This window comes from Crocuta crocuta, unplaced genomic scaffold (genome assembly GCF_008692635.1).
Source record: "Crocuta crocuta isolate KB4526 unplaced genomic scaffold, BGI_CrCroc_1.0 scaffold248, whole genome shotgun sequence".
NCBI lineage: Eukaryota > Metazoa > Chordata > Mammalia > Carnivora > Hyaenidae > Crocuta > Crocuta crocuta.
The window spans coordinates 5914424-5930618 of record NW_027532409.1 but is presented as its reverse complement, the minus strand read 5'-3'; the positions used below and the strand labels follow the sequence as shown (position 1 = coordinate 5930618).

At 47.1% G+C, this 16195-nt stretch overlaps 1 protein-coding gene across 1 annotated transcript; it reads left to right on the top strand.

Annotated features, from left to right (window-relative positions):
- Nucleotides 1-27: 27 nt before the first annotated feature.
- TGIF2 (TGFB induced factor homeobox 2) lies at nt 28-10658 on the top strand. The gene is made up of 3 exons (XM_077778912.1): nt 28-267; nt 2478-2703; nt 9971-10658. Exons 2-3 carry the CDS (start codon nt 2512-2514, stop codon nt 10490-10492), a joined length of 714 nt encoding a protein of 237 aa, XP_077635038.1. The 5' UTR covers nt 28-267; nt 2478-2511; the 3' UTR covers nt 10493-10658.
- The last annotated feature ends 5537 nt before the right edge of the window (nt 10659-16195 follow it).

The following is a 16195-nucleotide window of genomic DNA, read 5'->3' as shown; positions in this document are numbered from 1 at the left end:
GAGGGTGGCCGGCACCCCGATCGCAGGCCGATTCCCCGCCGCCCCGGGAGCCATGTGCTCCGACTGGGTCTGGGCCGCGGGGGAGGCTGCGCGCTTTGTGTGAACTGCTGGGAATGCAGCTTGAGTGCGCGGCCGGGGGAGTGTCGGGGCGAGCTGTGGGAGTTGTCAGAAAGTTCGTTCGGGAGTGGCCGCAGGTCGGCGTCGTGGAGTGTGTAGGAGGATGCACCCGGTGTCGTGTCGTGAGGGTGCTGCCACAGGCCAGTTGGGGTAAGAATTGATCGCTGGTGTGATGACGTTTGGAGTTTCCCCAGTCAGAGTTCGTGGGTGGGCGGGTCGGTTGGAGTTTGTGGTAAGGCATATGTCCAGGAATTTGGCTGTGTCGAGGGCACTAGTTGTTCGTGCTGGACGTGGGATTCTGTAAACTGTGTGTGCTGCGTTTGTCGGTGAAAACCAAGGTGGTTCCAGGAGCTCAGCGGTGGTTTGGTGCCTGTTATCTGAGCGCTCTTAAGGAGGCTGCCTGGTGGTGAGGGCGTGTGTGTCTGTCTCGTTGCGGGGGCGGGGAGGGGGGGGTGTTGGAAACCTTCCGGATTGTAAGCTGGCTGGGGTGCAGGACACCAGTGGAGAGAGGTCTGTGTAGATTGAAGGGTCATCTCCATGGGCCACCTCTGGAACCCTGCAAACTGGGACTTGGCTGGTAGCCAGGGTGGAATTTGTACAGATAACCCTGAGTAAACTTTTCATAGCTTGCCAGGGCTGCATCCCTGAGCCCAGATCCCAGCTGCCCTGGCCACTCCGACCTCAGAAACTTGACCTCAGAAAGCAGCCTGTTCTTGGTGTTCTCTGAGGAGTGGCACCTCTAACCAATGCCTGTCTCACCTCCAGGTGGCTTGGCTGGGAGGGTAGACCCTTCCCTCGAAAGCCTGGCCTAGCCAGCCCAGATATCTGGGCTCAGGCCCAAGTCGAGGAAACAAAACCTGGGAGATGCCAGAGTCTGTTGGCCCAGGCTGCTGGGTAGCTAGCTGTTAAAAGGCTGAGGAGGGAGGAGCCCTGAGATTCTGGCATTAGCTTGCCCTGCAACTTTGGGTTTTAAAATGTAAATTTCTTTTGCATGTGTGAACAAGAAGTTCATCAGGGGGATGAGCAACTGAGTTGGGTTGTCTAGGGAAACACCTTCCTTCATTTTGACAGGTGAAGAGGGGGCTCAAGCGGAGAGAGGAGAGCACACTTTCCAAGGTCACATAGCCAAGATGGGAAAACTAGAGTCCAGCCTTGCTCATTTATCGGGATTTTTGAGGAGTTGATTCATGGACCAAGCCAGGGGCTTAGATGACAAAGGAGAATGTCTGAGACAACTAACAGGGATGACTCAACACTCTCTCTGCATGGTACACAGTAGATGCAGTAAATGTTATATGGATTGCTGTAGGGCCATGGTGATTAACAGGCTTTCCAGACCTGGGCAGGGGGTTTGGGAGGAATTGGTTGGTGATGATGACAAACCTTGGTCCAAGCCATATATCCTTTCCATATTCTGGAGGTGTAATTTTTTTTTTCATAACAGTTTTCTTGGGATGTAACTCACATACCATACAACTTACCCATTTAAAGCAAACAAGTGATTGGTATAGTATAGTCACAACTATGTAGCTACCACCACAGTCAATTGTAGAACATTTTTATCACCTCAAAAAGAAACTCCATACCCCTTTAGCTAATCATCCTTCTATTCCCCTCCAGCCTCTTCTAAGTATTTCATTAAGTTGGAATCATATGTGTTCTTTGTGACTTGCTTCTTTCACTTAGCATATTTTCAAGGCTGACCCACACTGTAGCATGGATCAGGACTTAACAGCTCCTTTTTGTGGCCAAATAATATTCCACTCCATGGATGGACTACATTTTTGCTTATCCATTCCTCTGTTGATGGACACTTGGGTTGTTTCCACCTTCTGGCTATTACAAGTAACATTGCTGTAAACATTTGTGTTGAAGGCTTTGTGTGAACATAGGTTTTTCATTTCTCTTTGGTAGATGCCTAGGAGTGAAATTACTGGATCACATGGTACCTGTTTAAGTTAAGTGGCTTTCTCTGGACCTTGGATTTCTCATTTATAAAATGACGATGATAGTAGGATTTCTCTTAACAAGGGCTTTGTGAGGATCGAATTAGAAGTGTGAAGTACTCAGTATAGAGCATGGAAAATAGACTCCCGTGGTAGCTGTAATTATTTCTAGTACAGTACTGCTTATTAATCAGCTGCCATTTACTTCAGTAGTCCTCTGCTGACCCCATGAAATGGAGGCATCTTGGACTCATCCCTTCCAGGTTGCCCAGGCCATGGTATGGCCTGAGACTGATTTGCTATTCCCCCATTTCTGGTGTCCCAGATTCTAATAATGGTGTGTTTGGGGACAGGGAAAGGGTGAGAGACACTGTGTGGTAATAATGTCCCCACCCCCTTTGTCACTTGCTCCAGGCTTGCCCGAGGTCCAGCCTAGCCCCTAGACACCATGTCAGACAGTGATCTGGGTGAGGATGAAGGCCTCCTCTCCCTGGCAGGCAAGAGGAAGCGCAGAGGGAACCTGCCCAAAGAGTCAGTGAAGATCCTCCGGGACTGGCTGTACTTGCACCGCTACAACGCCTACCCCTCAGAACAGGAGAAGCTGAGCCTTTCTGGACAGACCAACCTGTCAGTGCTGCAGGTAAGAAGCAAGTAGCAGGAGACCTGGGTTCTAGCCCTATCTAAGCTCTGTCACTGATGTACTCTGTGGCCATATGAGGAACCCCTCACGCCACCCTCCTCTCTCCCTGCCTCAAGGGAAGACAATGACAAGAAGTCATTGCAGCTAGATTTCAGATTTTGGAGAGTTCTGAAGAGGCAAGGCATCATTATTAAATCTTGATGTCATTAACAGTGAAGGCCATAAAACATTGAGTGTTTGGGATTTGGCCTCCAGTCCCAGAGCAGTGTTTGGATAGTGACTTGGTTGTAGAAAGGCAGGTGGTGGTCTGCAATGTGGTTTAAAAAAATGAATTGGGATCACAGTCAAGGAAAGGGTAGAATTGAGAGGTTCTGGGGGCGCCTGGGTGGCTTAGTCGGTTAAGCGTCCGACTTTCGCTTAGGTCATGATCCCGCGGTTCGTGGGTTCGGGCCCCGCGTCGGGCTCTGTGCTGACTGCCAGCTCAGAGCCTGGAGCCTGTTTCAGTCTGTGACTCCCTCTCTCTCAGACCCTCCCCTGCTCACGCTGTCTCTCTCTCTCTCTCCTAGAAATAAATAAAACATTAAAAAAAAAAAAAAAGAATTCAGAGGTTCTGGATTCAAAACCCAGTCTGCCACACAGGAGCTGTGGACCACATCTTGATTTCTCCATCTGTAAAGTGGGGGTTAGAATCCTCCCCTGCCTGACTGAATTGTTATAAGGAAGGAGCAGATTCAGAATTGGCTGTGAAAGTGCTTTGAGGGCACCTGGCCGGCTCAGTCAGTGGAAATGCGACTCTTGATCTTGGGGTTGTGAGTCCGAGATTATACACTGTTAGTATAGATTATACATGTTGGCTATATTTTTATACTTAAAAATAAAATCTTTGGGTGCCTGGGTGGCTCAGTTAGTTAAGCATCCAACTTCGGCTCAGGTTGTTGTGATCTCACAGCTCATGGGTTCAAGGCCCATATTGGGCTCTGCATTGACAGCTCAGAGCCTGAAGCCTGCTTTGGATTCTGGGTCTCCCTCTCTCTACACCTCCCCCACTTGCACTCTGTCTGTCTCTCTCTCTCAAAAACAAACATTAAAAAAATTTTTTTTTTTAATAAAATCTTAAAAAAAGAAAATCTTAAAAAAAGAAAATCTTAAAAAAAAAAAAAAGATGCTTCTATTGGAGCATCTGGGTGGCTCAGTCGGTTAAGTATCTGACTCTTGGTTTTTGGCTCAGGTCATGATCTCACAGTTTCCTTGAGTTCGAGCCCCGCATCATGCTTCCAGCTTACAGTGCAGAGCCTGCTTAGGATTCTCTCACCCTCTCTCTCTGCCCCTCCCCCATTCAGACTGTCTCTGTCAGAATATATAAACTTTAAAAAGAGAGAAATAAAGTAAGTGCTTTGTAAGCCATGCACATGAGCATATCCAAAAATTGTGTTACCTACTTTTTGTCAGAGTGCAAGGTATTATCTCCTTTGAACTACCCCAACTGCTGATCTATACGTGTTGCTCTGTTTTCATGGTGCTGAGGCAGGACACGCTGGACTACCACTACCATGCTTCCAGTTTGGCTCTCACCTACCTGAGAGACACAGAGCATGCCCTTAGCCTAGCAAAGGCCCACCCCCTACCCCACTGGACCCCAGTGCTCCCATCATGAGCCAGCTAAGCCTCACCCCAAGCCCCTCTGCCACCTGTTCCACCTCTGCCTTTCCCTAGCCTGTTACTTCCATCTATGATGCTGTCTCTCCCTCCTTCCCTGACCCTACTCTGAACCTCCTATCTCTTCCCAGCTCCTCTTTCTCCTCCATGATGCCTCATGGTGAGTATTCAGCCCTTACAACTCCTGTCACCTGACTTTATACTTGCTGGGCAGTGGTTAACGGGACTCTGTCTTCAAGAAAGGCTCTAGAATTACAGACCCTGACTCAGATTCCATCTTCTCCACAAGAGGAAGGCTGAATATTGGCCAGTCCAGGCCTTCCCCTGAGCCCTATTTCCTCAGCTGAGAAAGGGAGATGATTGTTGGCACTTTCATAGCAAAAAGGAGGAGGAATGGAGAAGACAAATTCAAGGCTCACTGTGAGGTGAGCACACAGTGGGTGTTTCTGCTCTTTTTATCCTCATCTCTCCTAGATCACAGATCTTGGACTTATCCCACGTGTCTAATAGCAGTGCCTAGCAGCTCATGGTGTACCACTGAATACTCCCAACTACAGTTGAGGTCCCAGAAAGGAACCAGACAAATCCCTACCGTCAAGGATTATCTAGTCTAGGATGAGAAATTGAGGGAAGACCTAGCCATTGGTGTTTGCAAAAATGATCACTGCTGGGACAGAAGGCAGCAGAGAGACCCAGGCAGGGCTTCTAAGCCAGCCTGGAGCCTCAAAAGCCCTCCCAGAAGAGGTGGACTTGAACTACAAGATGTAGAACAATACAGGCCAAAGGCTGGGACCTGAGAACCAGGATTACTTAGATAGGCTCTTTGCTGTTCTTATGCCTCAAGCCATTTTCCCTCAGTTCATTCTCACCTCTTTTTTTCTTTTTTAAGTTTATTTATTTTTGATAGAGACAGATATCTTGAGCAGGGAAGGGACAAAGAGAGTGGGAGAGAGAATCTCAAGGAGGCTTTACACTGTCAGCACAGACCCTGAGGCGGGCCTTGAACTCATGAAACAGTGAGATTATGACCTGAGCCAAAGTCTGACACTTAACCGACTGAGCCACCCAGGCACCCCATTAATTGGCTTTACAAATCGTTTCATGATGTGGACATCTAACATCTAACAAGTAGAGAGATGTTCCTTCAGCCCATCTCTTGAATACAAAGGTACAAATCTGATTATGTCATACACTCCATGGATCCCCGTTGTCCTCTAGATAGAGTCCAAACTAAGGAGCTCATCAGCCTCATCTCTCAGTCCTTCCTTTCTCTGAGACTTGTGAACCTTCCGACCTCTGTGCCTTCCCCTGTGGCTTCTTCCTGACTTTTCTGAACTGGCTCACTCAATTTAACCATTTCCTCATGAGCATTCTTTGCCTGGCTTTGAGGCGACTGCTGTGTATTCCTGGTACACCTCATACCTGTGCTGTCAAACCACACATCATACTGTATTGAAATTGCTTTTTGTCAGGGACACTGTTTCTTATATCTGAGTAACATACCAGTTTCTTTTAAAGAAGTTTTTTTCATGGACCTGCTTCCCCCCACCATGTTGACTTGAAACATTTTTATTACCATATCATTTAAGCATGTACAAACATAAAACTGGGTTAAAAGAAAAAAAGCTTCTTGCTTTAACTCTTGTAAATTATAAAATAACCAGTTTTCCAAAGTAAATAAATATTAAACCAATGAGATTTCATCTCACTGCATTAATGTAAAATGGTGGATGGGGATGGGGTTTTGCTGGCTGGGCTGTGGTGTTGTAGTATGACAAAGGCACAGACTCAAGAGTTGAGCAAGTCTGGATTGCCAGAGGCCACAGTGTTCCTGCTGGAGATCAGAATGGAAACATAAAAGTTAAACCTTCTTTTGAGAACTAATGGATCCTTTGGATGATATATCCCTGATCCCATTTAGAGAAATGTAGGTTTGGCACAAGGATTTGCTGCTGGAAACTCCTGAGGAAGGGCCCCTGGATCCTGGTGTGTTCTGGTGGAAAAGGTTCCGGTGGTGGCCTCCCTGCTCCAGAGTCAATGCTGAGAGTTAAGGAACAATGGGGACCATGTGGCCCTTGGTGGAAACTGTACCATGAATCCCAAATGGCCCCTATCCATACATCTCTGCTTGGAGGTCTTATAGGCACCTCCGATTTCTCAGCTGGATAACTTCTCAGTGGGTCCTACCCTTTCTAAGGGGTTCCCCTTTACTGCCCTTGCTAACAAGCTCATTTGGTCAGTCACCAATTCCTAAACATTCACGTCTTAAATATTTGTGGAATATGGCTTTCCTATCCTGGTCCAACCTGTCATTGTCTTACCACTTGACACTCCTCTATTTAAAACCCTTCAATGAGTCCTGCCAACCTAACGACAGTATCACCTGTCCTTATCTGCAGAGCGGGCCTCATCCCTGCCCCCATATTCATGCTACACTGATCAGTACCCCAGACCACTTTGTTCCCACTCCTGCCCAGGGAGACCCCCCCCAACCCTCAAAGGAGCTGTGTGCTCCCACAGTAGCAGGACTGGGTCAGCATTTGGACAATGAACTGTAACTGCTTTTTAGAACACAGCAAACTCTAGAGGCCAAGTCTTATCACTGGATCCCAAGTGTTTAGCTCAACACCTGGTACCTGGTAGGTATTCGGTAAATGTTGAATTGACAGAAAATGAAGAAGTGCTGGAAATGTCAACAGGCAGGACCTCAAAAGTAAGGAAATGTAGTGGCTTCTCATTGGGGAAAAATTGCCTTAAATCCCTGGAGGCATCTCTTTTTCCTGTATTTAATTTAAAAATTTTTGCTGTTTATTAAGAACATTTGCCAATATCCACAAAAGAGAATATTCTAATGCACTCCTAGTACCAATCACCTGGCTTCAACAAGCATCAGCATTTTGCCAAGCTTGTTTTCTCTCTCCCTGGGGACAGCTCTTTTGATTGTCTCCTTTAACTGGCCCAGGAGCAATCTCATTAGCAAGTCAATGAGTCATTTAACTAACTGGTTTGCTGGTACTGGCCTGGGGCTAGGCAATTGGGAGGGTAAGAAAGAAAAAAAAAAAAAAAGTCATTTGTGAAGGGTTTTCACCAGTCCCTGTGACACCCTGTAAGCAAGCCCACTTTATTGCTGTGGTTTCTGACTGTTCCCAGGGGCCAGCTGCCTATTGCGGAGGGAAGGTAACCTGGCGGAGAGGGCTCAGGCCCCACTCTTTCACTCTCCTACTGATGGGGTTGTGCTGTGTGCTGGAAACTGTGGTAGAACAGGCACTATCCTTGCCCTTGGGTAGGGTTCCGTAGGGAGGGAAGACAATATTTAGTGGACTAAGAATTCAATTGCTCCCTTTTTTTCTGTCTTTTACAGTTGAAAAGAAATTAAAATTAAAGCACTTGTGTTGCCTTCTTCAAAGGNCCCCCCATTTTCTTCATCCCAGCCACTGATAAAAAAAAAAAAATACTGGCAGGGCAGCAGCCTTTCAGATAGGGCCTTGTTTTATGGTAGAGACAGGCTTTCAGGCACCCAGCCTGTGTTGTGCCGTATCAATGACAATTCACCTTGGCATTCTCCCTACCAACTCCCCAAGGACCTTGAGTGGGGGCAAGTCATATGCTCTTTTCCTGACTTGGGCATGGGTTGGGCAGCTGGAAGGGGCTACAGAAAATCCTGATCGCCTGCTCTCACAGCTGGCACTAGTGGTGCACTCAGGCCTCCTGCCCTTGCCCGGCCCCCCTCAGCTGTGCATTTCTGTCGGATGAGAAGACAAAACAGACAGTGCACTGCCAAGTTTTCTGTGGACCAGGGCGAGCATGTGGAAAAGTATATGTGTAGGGGGATGTTTTTCTGCCCTTCGTTTCCCATAATTCCAAGCCAAAATAGGAGGCACAGCTAGGGGCTAGGTGCCCACACAGCTGCTAGTAAACGCCTAAACTCCCTTCCCCAAGACTGCTTTCTCAACAGAAATGCTCATCCCTACTTCACTTGACCCAGGTCATTGTGACCTGACCATGTCCCCTGCGTGCAGGGCTAAGGTGAGCAGGCACAAGTAGCAGGGAAGGCAGCTACAGGACAGAAATGGAAGCATCTGAGCAAGCAGAAACGGCTTCAGTCTCTTCACCTGGCAGTGGGGGTTGCCTGAAACAGAGTCCAGCCTTTGAATTGGTGACCTTAAGGAAGTTACTGAACCCCTCTGATCAGTGCCTCTGTTTACTGGTTCAAATAAAGTGATCATCACAGAACCTGTCTCATAAGCTGTAGATTAAATGAGTAATTAGATGGGAAATGTTCAGAACAGCACCTGATTGCTTTTAGGATTATGATCATGATTATTCATTATCTGTTCTGTTTGGTAAGACACAGCAAAGCACAGTAAGAACAGCAGTAGGGGCCCTAAAGCCAGGAGACCTGGGTTTGGATCTCAGCTCTACATTTGGAGCCTGTGTGACTTTGAGCAAGTTCTGTCATCTTTTAAGAGTTCAGTTCCCTCTTTAGTACTTAGGGACACTGCTTACTACCTTCCAGGCTTGTACATATGATTAAACATAACATAAGTGAGATGGCTGGCATGATACTTGGTATCAAAGGTGCTTAGTTCCTTTCCTTTGCCGCACCCAGCCATTCAGCCCTACCTCTCTCTGGTGCTCCCCTGCAGCTGTAGAGCATTCAGGTCAGCCAGAGTCGCTGATGACTGGTGTTGTGTGTGTGCTCAGATGTTCTGGGAAGACCACAGAGATGAAGAAGAGTGAATGAGAACCCCCCGGGCCAGGTTGCAGTGGAGAGGAAGAGTAGCCACAAGAAGGCTTTGGATCTGCCCTGACCAGGAGCTTTCCCAACCTGACAGGGCCAGGAGCCTAGTGACCCCTGCACCTGTGGAATGAGTACAGCTGCAGCCTGCTGGACAAGGAGCCATGCCAACTCCAGTCACCAGCTTCTGTCATAGGTGGTTGTCCCTTTGGCTGGGTAGAGGCAGATAGAGTCCACAGAAAGAAGGTACCCAGGGGCTTGTCCTGGGGATGAGCCAGGAAAGGTGATAGGCAGGGGTAGAAACTGGCACAGGAGCCCTAAGGAGAGCTGGGCCTTTGATCCATTCAGCAAACAGTAATGTTAGGCATTACTGCAGTCCACACAATTACCAATATTCCCGCGCATAGGAGGTAAGGGGGAGAGGGTTCCTGTCTTTGGCCCCTATAGCAGCTGGTACTTGCTTGGCATCTGTTGATAAACTGGGAGAAGAGATAAGGGCCAGGAGAGGGATCTACAGTGTGTAATGTAGGTCAGGCCACTATTGAGGCCCTTTAGTGGTTTCCCTGGTGTTCAGGCTTAGTGGGGATCATACCTGCCTGCTTCTGTCAGTTCTACCCTGAGTTCTCAAAGACTAGATCGGGTCTTCCCATTATTGTCCCCACCACTGGACCTTCCCTTCATTAGCTCAGTCATAGTTGTAATTTTATATTCACTTGTATGATGACTTTAACTCTCACTTCCTAACATGAATGTGTTTGAGGGCTGAGATTGTGTCTCTCTTGCCTGCTTCTGTGTTCTGGGGCCAGGAGCATAGGTGCTTAGTAGCTGGTTTTGATTGAGTGAACTGACCACAATCTCTTATGCACATTCCAGATATGTAACTGGTTCATTAACGCCCGGCGGCGGCTTCTCCCAGACATGCTTCGGAAGGATGGCAAAGACCCCAACCAATTCACCATCTCTCGCCGTGGGGGTAAGGCCTCAGATGTGGCCCTGCCCCGTGGCAACAGCCCCTCAGTGCTGGCTGTATCTGTACCGGCCCCCACCAATGTGCTCTCCTTGTCCGTGTGTTCCATGCCGCTCCACCCAGGCCAGGGGGAAAAGCCGGCAGCCCCCTTCCCACAAGGAGAGCTGGAGTCTCGTAAGCCCCTGGTGACCCCTGGCAACACACTCACCCTACTGACCAGGGCTGAAGCTGGAAGCCCCACCGGTGGACTCTTCAACACACCACCGCCCACACCCCCAGAGCAGGACAAGGAGGACTTCAGTAGCTTCCAGCTGCTGGTGGAGGTGGCGCTACAGAGGGCTGCTGAGATGGAGCTTCAGAAGCAGCAGGACCCATCACCCCCCTTACTGCACACTCCTATCCCCTTAGTCTCTGAAAACCCCAAGTAGGCATCTGCCAGAAGGGGTGCTCGAGGCTCAAGCCAGCTATCCTGGGTTTCCGTTTTGGTTCCCTTTCATACAGAGGGTTTTCTTTGGATCACTGCCAAACATCGGGGTCATCTCCTCTGTCCAGATGTCTTCAGCAGGGAGGTGCCAGCTGGCATCACCACACTGTGATGGGGACCTCTCTACTGACTGCCGTTTCTCCAGGCCTCCTCAGTGATGAGATTGAGATCGGAGACAGGCATGGTGCTGCTGCTGCTTCTCCAGAGAATCCCCAGGACACCTTTGTTCCAGCCTGCTCTCCTAGGCTGGGCACAGGAAACCTACTACATTCAGACATATGCCCCTGAGCTGGGCCTCTTTTTGTTAAGCCAGGTGTGGACATTCCAAGTTCCTAAGTGTGAACAAAAGAGAAGAGGGACCCAGAAGATGTAACAGAACTGACTCCAGTTGAATGTTTAGGTTTTCACTAAACTTTGTGTTTATTTTTCCCTTTTTGCTGGGGTTTGCATTAATGGAGTAGTTAGCCCAGGTGTGGGGGTGAAGGTGTTGTGTGATGGAGTCTGATGAACTGAGAACCATGCACCACTGCAACTGGTGTTTTACAAGGAAGGAGTATTTTTATTTTGGGGACCAGCTAAATCTCTAAATTCCAAAAGGTTGTTTTATTGTTGGTTTGGAAAAAAAGAAAAAAGGAAAAAAAAAACTTCTGGGGCTTTGGCTTTTCTGCATCAGGCACAGAAGGGAATAAAGCCTTCTTAAGTATAAAGAGAGGGTCCAACAGAGAATCTGACCAAACCTAAGCACAGAGCAGAGAAGGATGATAAAACCAGAGAGGTGGTTTTTGTTTTTCTTTTTGTTTTTCTTTTTTACTATATTTTGGGGAATGGGGGAAGTAAGCTAGAACCGAGGCAGTGGGTTTTTGGGGTTGTTTTTTTTTTTCCTCTTTAACGTTTTCACCTTCTTTATCCTTGAAAGCTTCGCCCTGCAGCCTGAATTTTGAATGCCTTTAAGAACTTGGATTAGTGGGACCAGAATGTCAAAAGCTCCCAGTAGCTCCTACTTGGAGAGAAGTGAGCCATCTACTGGTCAGGAAGCCCTGTAGCTGACTCAAATGGGCAGCTTTTCCCACGATGCTGGCAAGAAACTATTCCTGGAAGAAGCAGGGAATGGTGCCCTCAGCTGCTGAGGAACTGCCTTTTAAGGAGGCTGGGGCTGGAAATTGCTTGTGAAGCCTGTTCACTGTGTCTTTGTGTTGCACCTTTCTTTAAATTGGAGTTGCAGAGGCCTCTGCCCCGAACTTCACAGTGAAACAAATCATACTTGGTCTTATTCTTCTCCCTCCTCCCCATTTTTTATTTTGCTGTCTCATTGCTGACAAGCATTCAACAGCAATATGCCCCATTTTTTTATATATCCTAAGAAACACTAATCCTAGGTTATTATTAGCCAAAATATTTTTGTTCCGAATAACATTGTTACTGGGCCAAAAGACTGGTCAGGAGCCCCCAGCCTGTAGTTTCCTGAAGTTGCCAAGTCAGACACAAGGGGGAGATTCCTGGGGAGTGACTGACTTGGGTGGACCTGGCCAGAAGAAAGGCAACAACATGTGTTCTGTCCTTTCTGGGATTATCCCTGAACTTTTCAGGGAGGCTACCCAACTTCTCAGTGGCTTGGCCTACCCATTGCTCTGGGAATGGGGATTGGTTATTTAAGGAGACAGAACTTTGCTCTCTGTGAGTGGGCAAGTTTCCTAAGCTCTCTCTTTTGTCACCCCACCCCCTCCTTGCATGTCCCAGGGGGATCAGGGATCCTCACCCTCCTGAGGCCCAGCTGGAGAAAAAAGAACATAGCTTCAAGATAGTTGAAGCTGCTGTTTGCCCCCCAGCCTCTTCCACCCCACCCATGTCTGTGAGCCCAGGTCTGGTGTGACTATTGGAAGATGCTTGTGGCAAGGGACCCTGGAAGTGTGTTGGGCTGGGGTGGTGCACTGAGCAGTAGAGGTGGTGAGGGGTGAGGGAGCCATGCTGCTGAATTCTGGTTGGCATTCCCCCCTTGTGCAAGATGGGGAGGCTGGGGGTGGGGCAGCCTCAGCTTGGTTCAGTTGTGAGATAAATCTGGAGGAGAAGCACAGTTATCCCGTTGAATTATTTGAGCAAAAAACTACTGTAAATAACTTTGGTTTTTGTCTTTTGTCAAATAAAGTTTGTTTTTGGTTTTTGTTTTGTTTTTTAAAGCAGAAACAGATTGACCCACCATGACCCTGGGCCCAACCTGGAGATGGGGGAATTGCTGAGTCCTTACTGGGCCTTATGGCTTTTCCTTCCCTCTAGTAACTGCCTGAAAGTGTTGTATGCCCTACATCTTATTTCCTTGGCTTCAGTCCTGGTCCATATCCCATTCACTACAGTGTGCAGGGGGCATATGCATCCCAGGCTGAACCGTCTTCCTGGAATAAATAGGCTTTGGGGTTGGTAAGTGGTGAGGGAACTTAGGGAGCCAGCAACTTTATCCTCCCTCTCAACCAGTGAGGAAAGCCCAGGAGTGCAGTAAGATGCCAGCACAGAAAGAAGCAGAGATGAAATGGATGCTCTAGTGCTGTCTGAAACTGGTACCACTTCTGGACTTCCTATTATGTAAGCTACTAAATTCCCCTTTTTTGCTTAAGCTAGCTGTAGGTTTCATTTATTTCATAATGAAATGACTGTACACTTAATTGCAGCCCAAATGGTGCTAAATCAAGGACTGCAACCATAAACGATCGTTGTGCCTGGTCCTAAATGGTGTTCACAGTGTTCATTACCACTTTAATTTTTGTATACACACAAAAGAAGTGAGGTGCCCTTTGCAGAGGTAAAGAAACCGGGGGTTGGTTAAGTTACATGCCTGAACTGTATTTATACAGCCAGTATTAAATGGCGCTAGGATCTGAATTCAAGTCTGTCTTGCTTGAATGTAACCCTGGCATCTGCCTGGACTTTATTTGAACTAGTGATAGGCAGTTCACTGCCTATGGCTTTCAACTAACATGGTTTGGGCTAAGCACTAGAAATGTTGTCTACGGAACCAAATCAGCTTCTTCCTGATTCCAGTAGACCTAGATGGAGGATGCTGAATCTCCCACACATCACTCTCCTTTCGAAATTTGGAGATGATGCCTCCCCATTCATGATCCCCATATTAAAGAGCCCCAGCTCAAGAGTTTATCCATTCATCCAAAATCCTGGTTTTCCACTTCCTTCTGCCGGTGTCCCTCAAACTGGACACTTGGCCCTAGGGGTTGGCAGAATAGGAACATGCTGGAGTACTCTTCAAAATAAATATTTTCATCTGGAAAATGAATATGAATATTCCCCTAAAAGGGGGAGTGGATAGTTTGGCTGCCTTAGGAGAGATGGCTTCTTACAAATACTTTTCGTTATCAAAGAACTGAAACCAAAAGCGCGTTGTATTTCAAGCTTCAAATTGATGAACCCTGGAGTAAGCAAGCACTAGAGAAAGCTGACAGGAACAATATGGCTAGGACCCTTCTCTGAAGCTAGATGTGTTATCTAAAGACATCTACCTTTCCTGTAATAGTCCCACTTACGGAACAGCTTTAAATGCATTTTTGAGGTGGTGGGTGCACCTTGGTGGCTCGGTTGAGCATCCAACTCTTGATTGTGGCTCAGGTCATGATCTCATGATTCCTAAATTCAAGCCCTGTGTCAGGCTCTGCACTAGAGAATCATTTAGGATTTTCTCTTGCCCTCTCTCTGCCTCTCCAGCTCATGTGCACAGGCGCATAATCTCTCTCTCAAATAAACTCAAAAAATAGATAAATAAGTGCATTTCGAGGGGTACCTGGCTGGCTCAGTCAGTGGAGAATGTGACTTGATCTTGGAGTCATGAGTTCTAGCCCTATGTTGGTAAGATTACTAAAAATAATAATAAAAAATTAAAAGTACACTCTAGAAACTGCTAATGGGAAAACCCCAGCGGGGAGGGGCTTAGCCTGCCTTGGTGTGCTGTAACCTCACTATGTTAGCCATTGGAGCTATAGAGAATAAGGTCTGGAACTCAGCAGGAATGCAGAAATAATCATCATCACTTCTCTCACTGTTAACTGGTTTCCAAGGTACGTCTCTATAAGCTAAACCTGCATTCAAATTCTGGCTCTGTCACCTAACTAGGTGTCATGATCATAGGCCTCAGTTTACCACTCACAGACTTCAGTTTCCGCCATCATAAAATGGGCATAGTAATAACCTCTTAGGAGGATGAACTAGGATAATCCATATTTGGGGAGGGAGTTAAATACTTATTTTTTTCAATGTTTATCTTTGACAGACAAAGCATGAGTGGGGGAGGGGCAGAGAGAGAGGGAGACAATCCGAAGCAGGCTCCAGGCCAGCTATCAGCACAGAGCCTGATGCAGGGCTCAAACTCATGAACCATGAGATCACAGACCTAAGCTGAAGTCAGACGCTTAACTGACTGAGCCACCCAGACACCCCAAGATTTTATTTCTTCAAGTAATCCCTACACCCAAAGTGGAGCTCAAACTCAACCCCGAGATCAAGAGTGGCATATTCCACCTACTGAGCCAGTCAGGCACCCCCCCAAGAGAATCTATGTTTTTGTTATTTGTATATTGTTATTATTTGGCCTTTCAGCACAGGGCTGAGAGTGAAACAGAAGTATGAAAATAACTTGACTCGTACCACCCACCTTTTTTAAGTGGCAGAACTGGGGGTGCTTGGGTGGCTCAGTTGATTAAGCATTCGACTCTTGTTTTCAGCTCAGGTCTTGATTTCAGGGTGGTGAGTTCAAGCCTCACGCTGGGCTCTATGCTAGACATGAATACTACTTAAAAAAAAAAAAAAAGTGGCAGAACTGGAACAAAGTATCCAGAGAAGTAATTCTCAAGCCTTAATATGTATGAAGATCATCACAGCCATTCTGTCAGAAAAGCTTACAAAAATGCAAATTCCCAGACCTCACCCCCAGAGAGTCTAGGAATCTGTACTCTTCACTTATGCCACAGGAGAGTCTCATGCTATTGCTCCAGAAACCTGATCGTTTATCATCAGGACACTGACTTATTCCAAGGAAGCTGCTAGGTTCCTTATCTTTCAAAGTTATGTGAGAAAAAGGGTACCATCAAGTAGTTCCCCCACCCCAACCATTTTACTTCCCCTCAGCTCCCAGGAGTCCATGGTGGCCTGAAAGTCAAGTGTGGCCATCCTGAGATTATCATTTTAAATACATAAATAGTCCACATTTACTGTAGAACAAGATTTTTTAATATTTGTTTATTTGAGAGAGAACACATGTGCAAGCAGAGGGAGGGGCAGAGAGGGAGGAAGAGAGAGAATCCCAAGCAGGCTCTGTGCTGTCAATGCAGGGAACAATGTGGGGCTCAAAATCACCAACTGTGAGATCAGGACCTGAGCCAATCTCAAGAATCATTTAACCAACTGAGCCACCTAGGCGCCCCTACTATAGAAAAGTTTTAAATGTAAAAGAGAAGAGTTCAGTATAGTGGTTAAGAACCCAGCCAATTTTTGGAGGAAAACATGTAAAACGTTTAGCAATATTTGGCACCTACTAAGAATCCAGTAAGTACTAGTAAAGCATTTATTGTAGGCAAAAAGAGGATGTGGATATAAACTCAGACCTCTACTTCACAACAGATGCTCTTTCCACGGCTTGTAGTTTTTTTCTTGC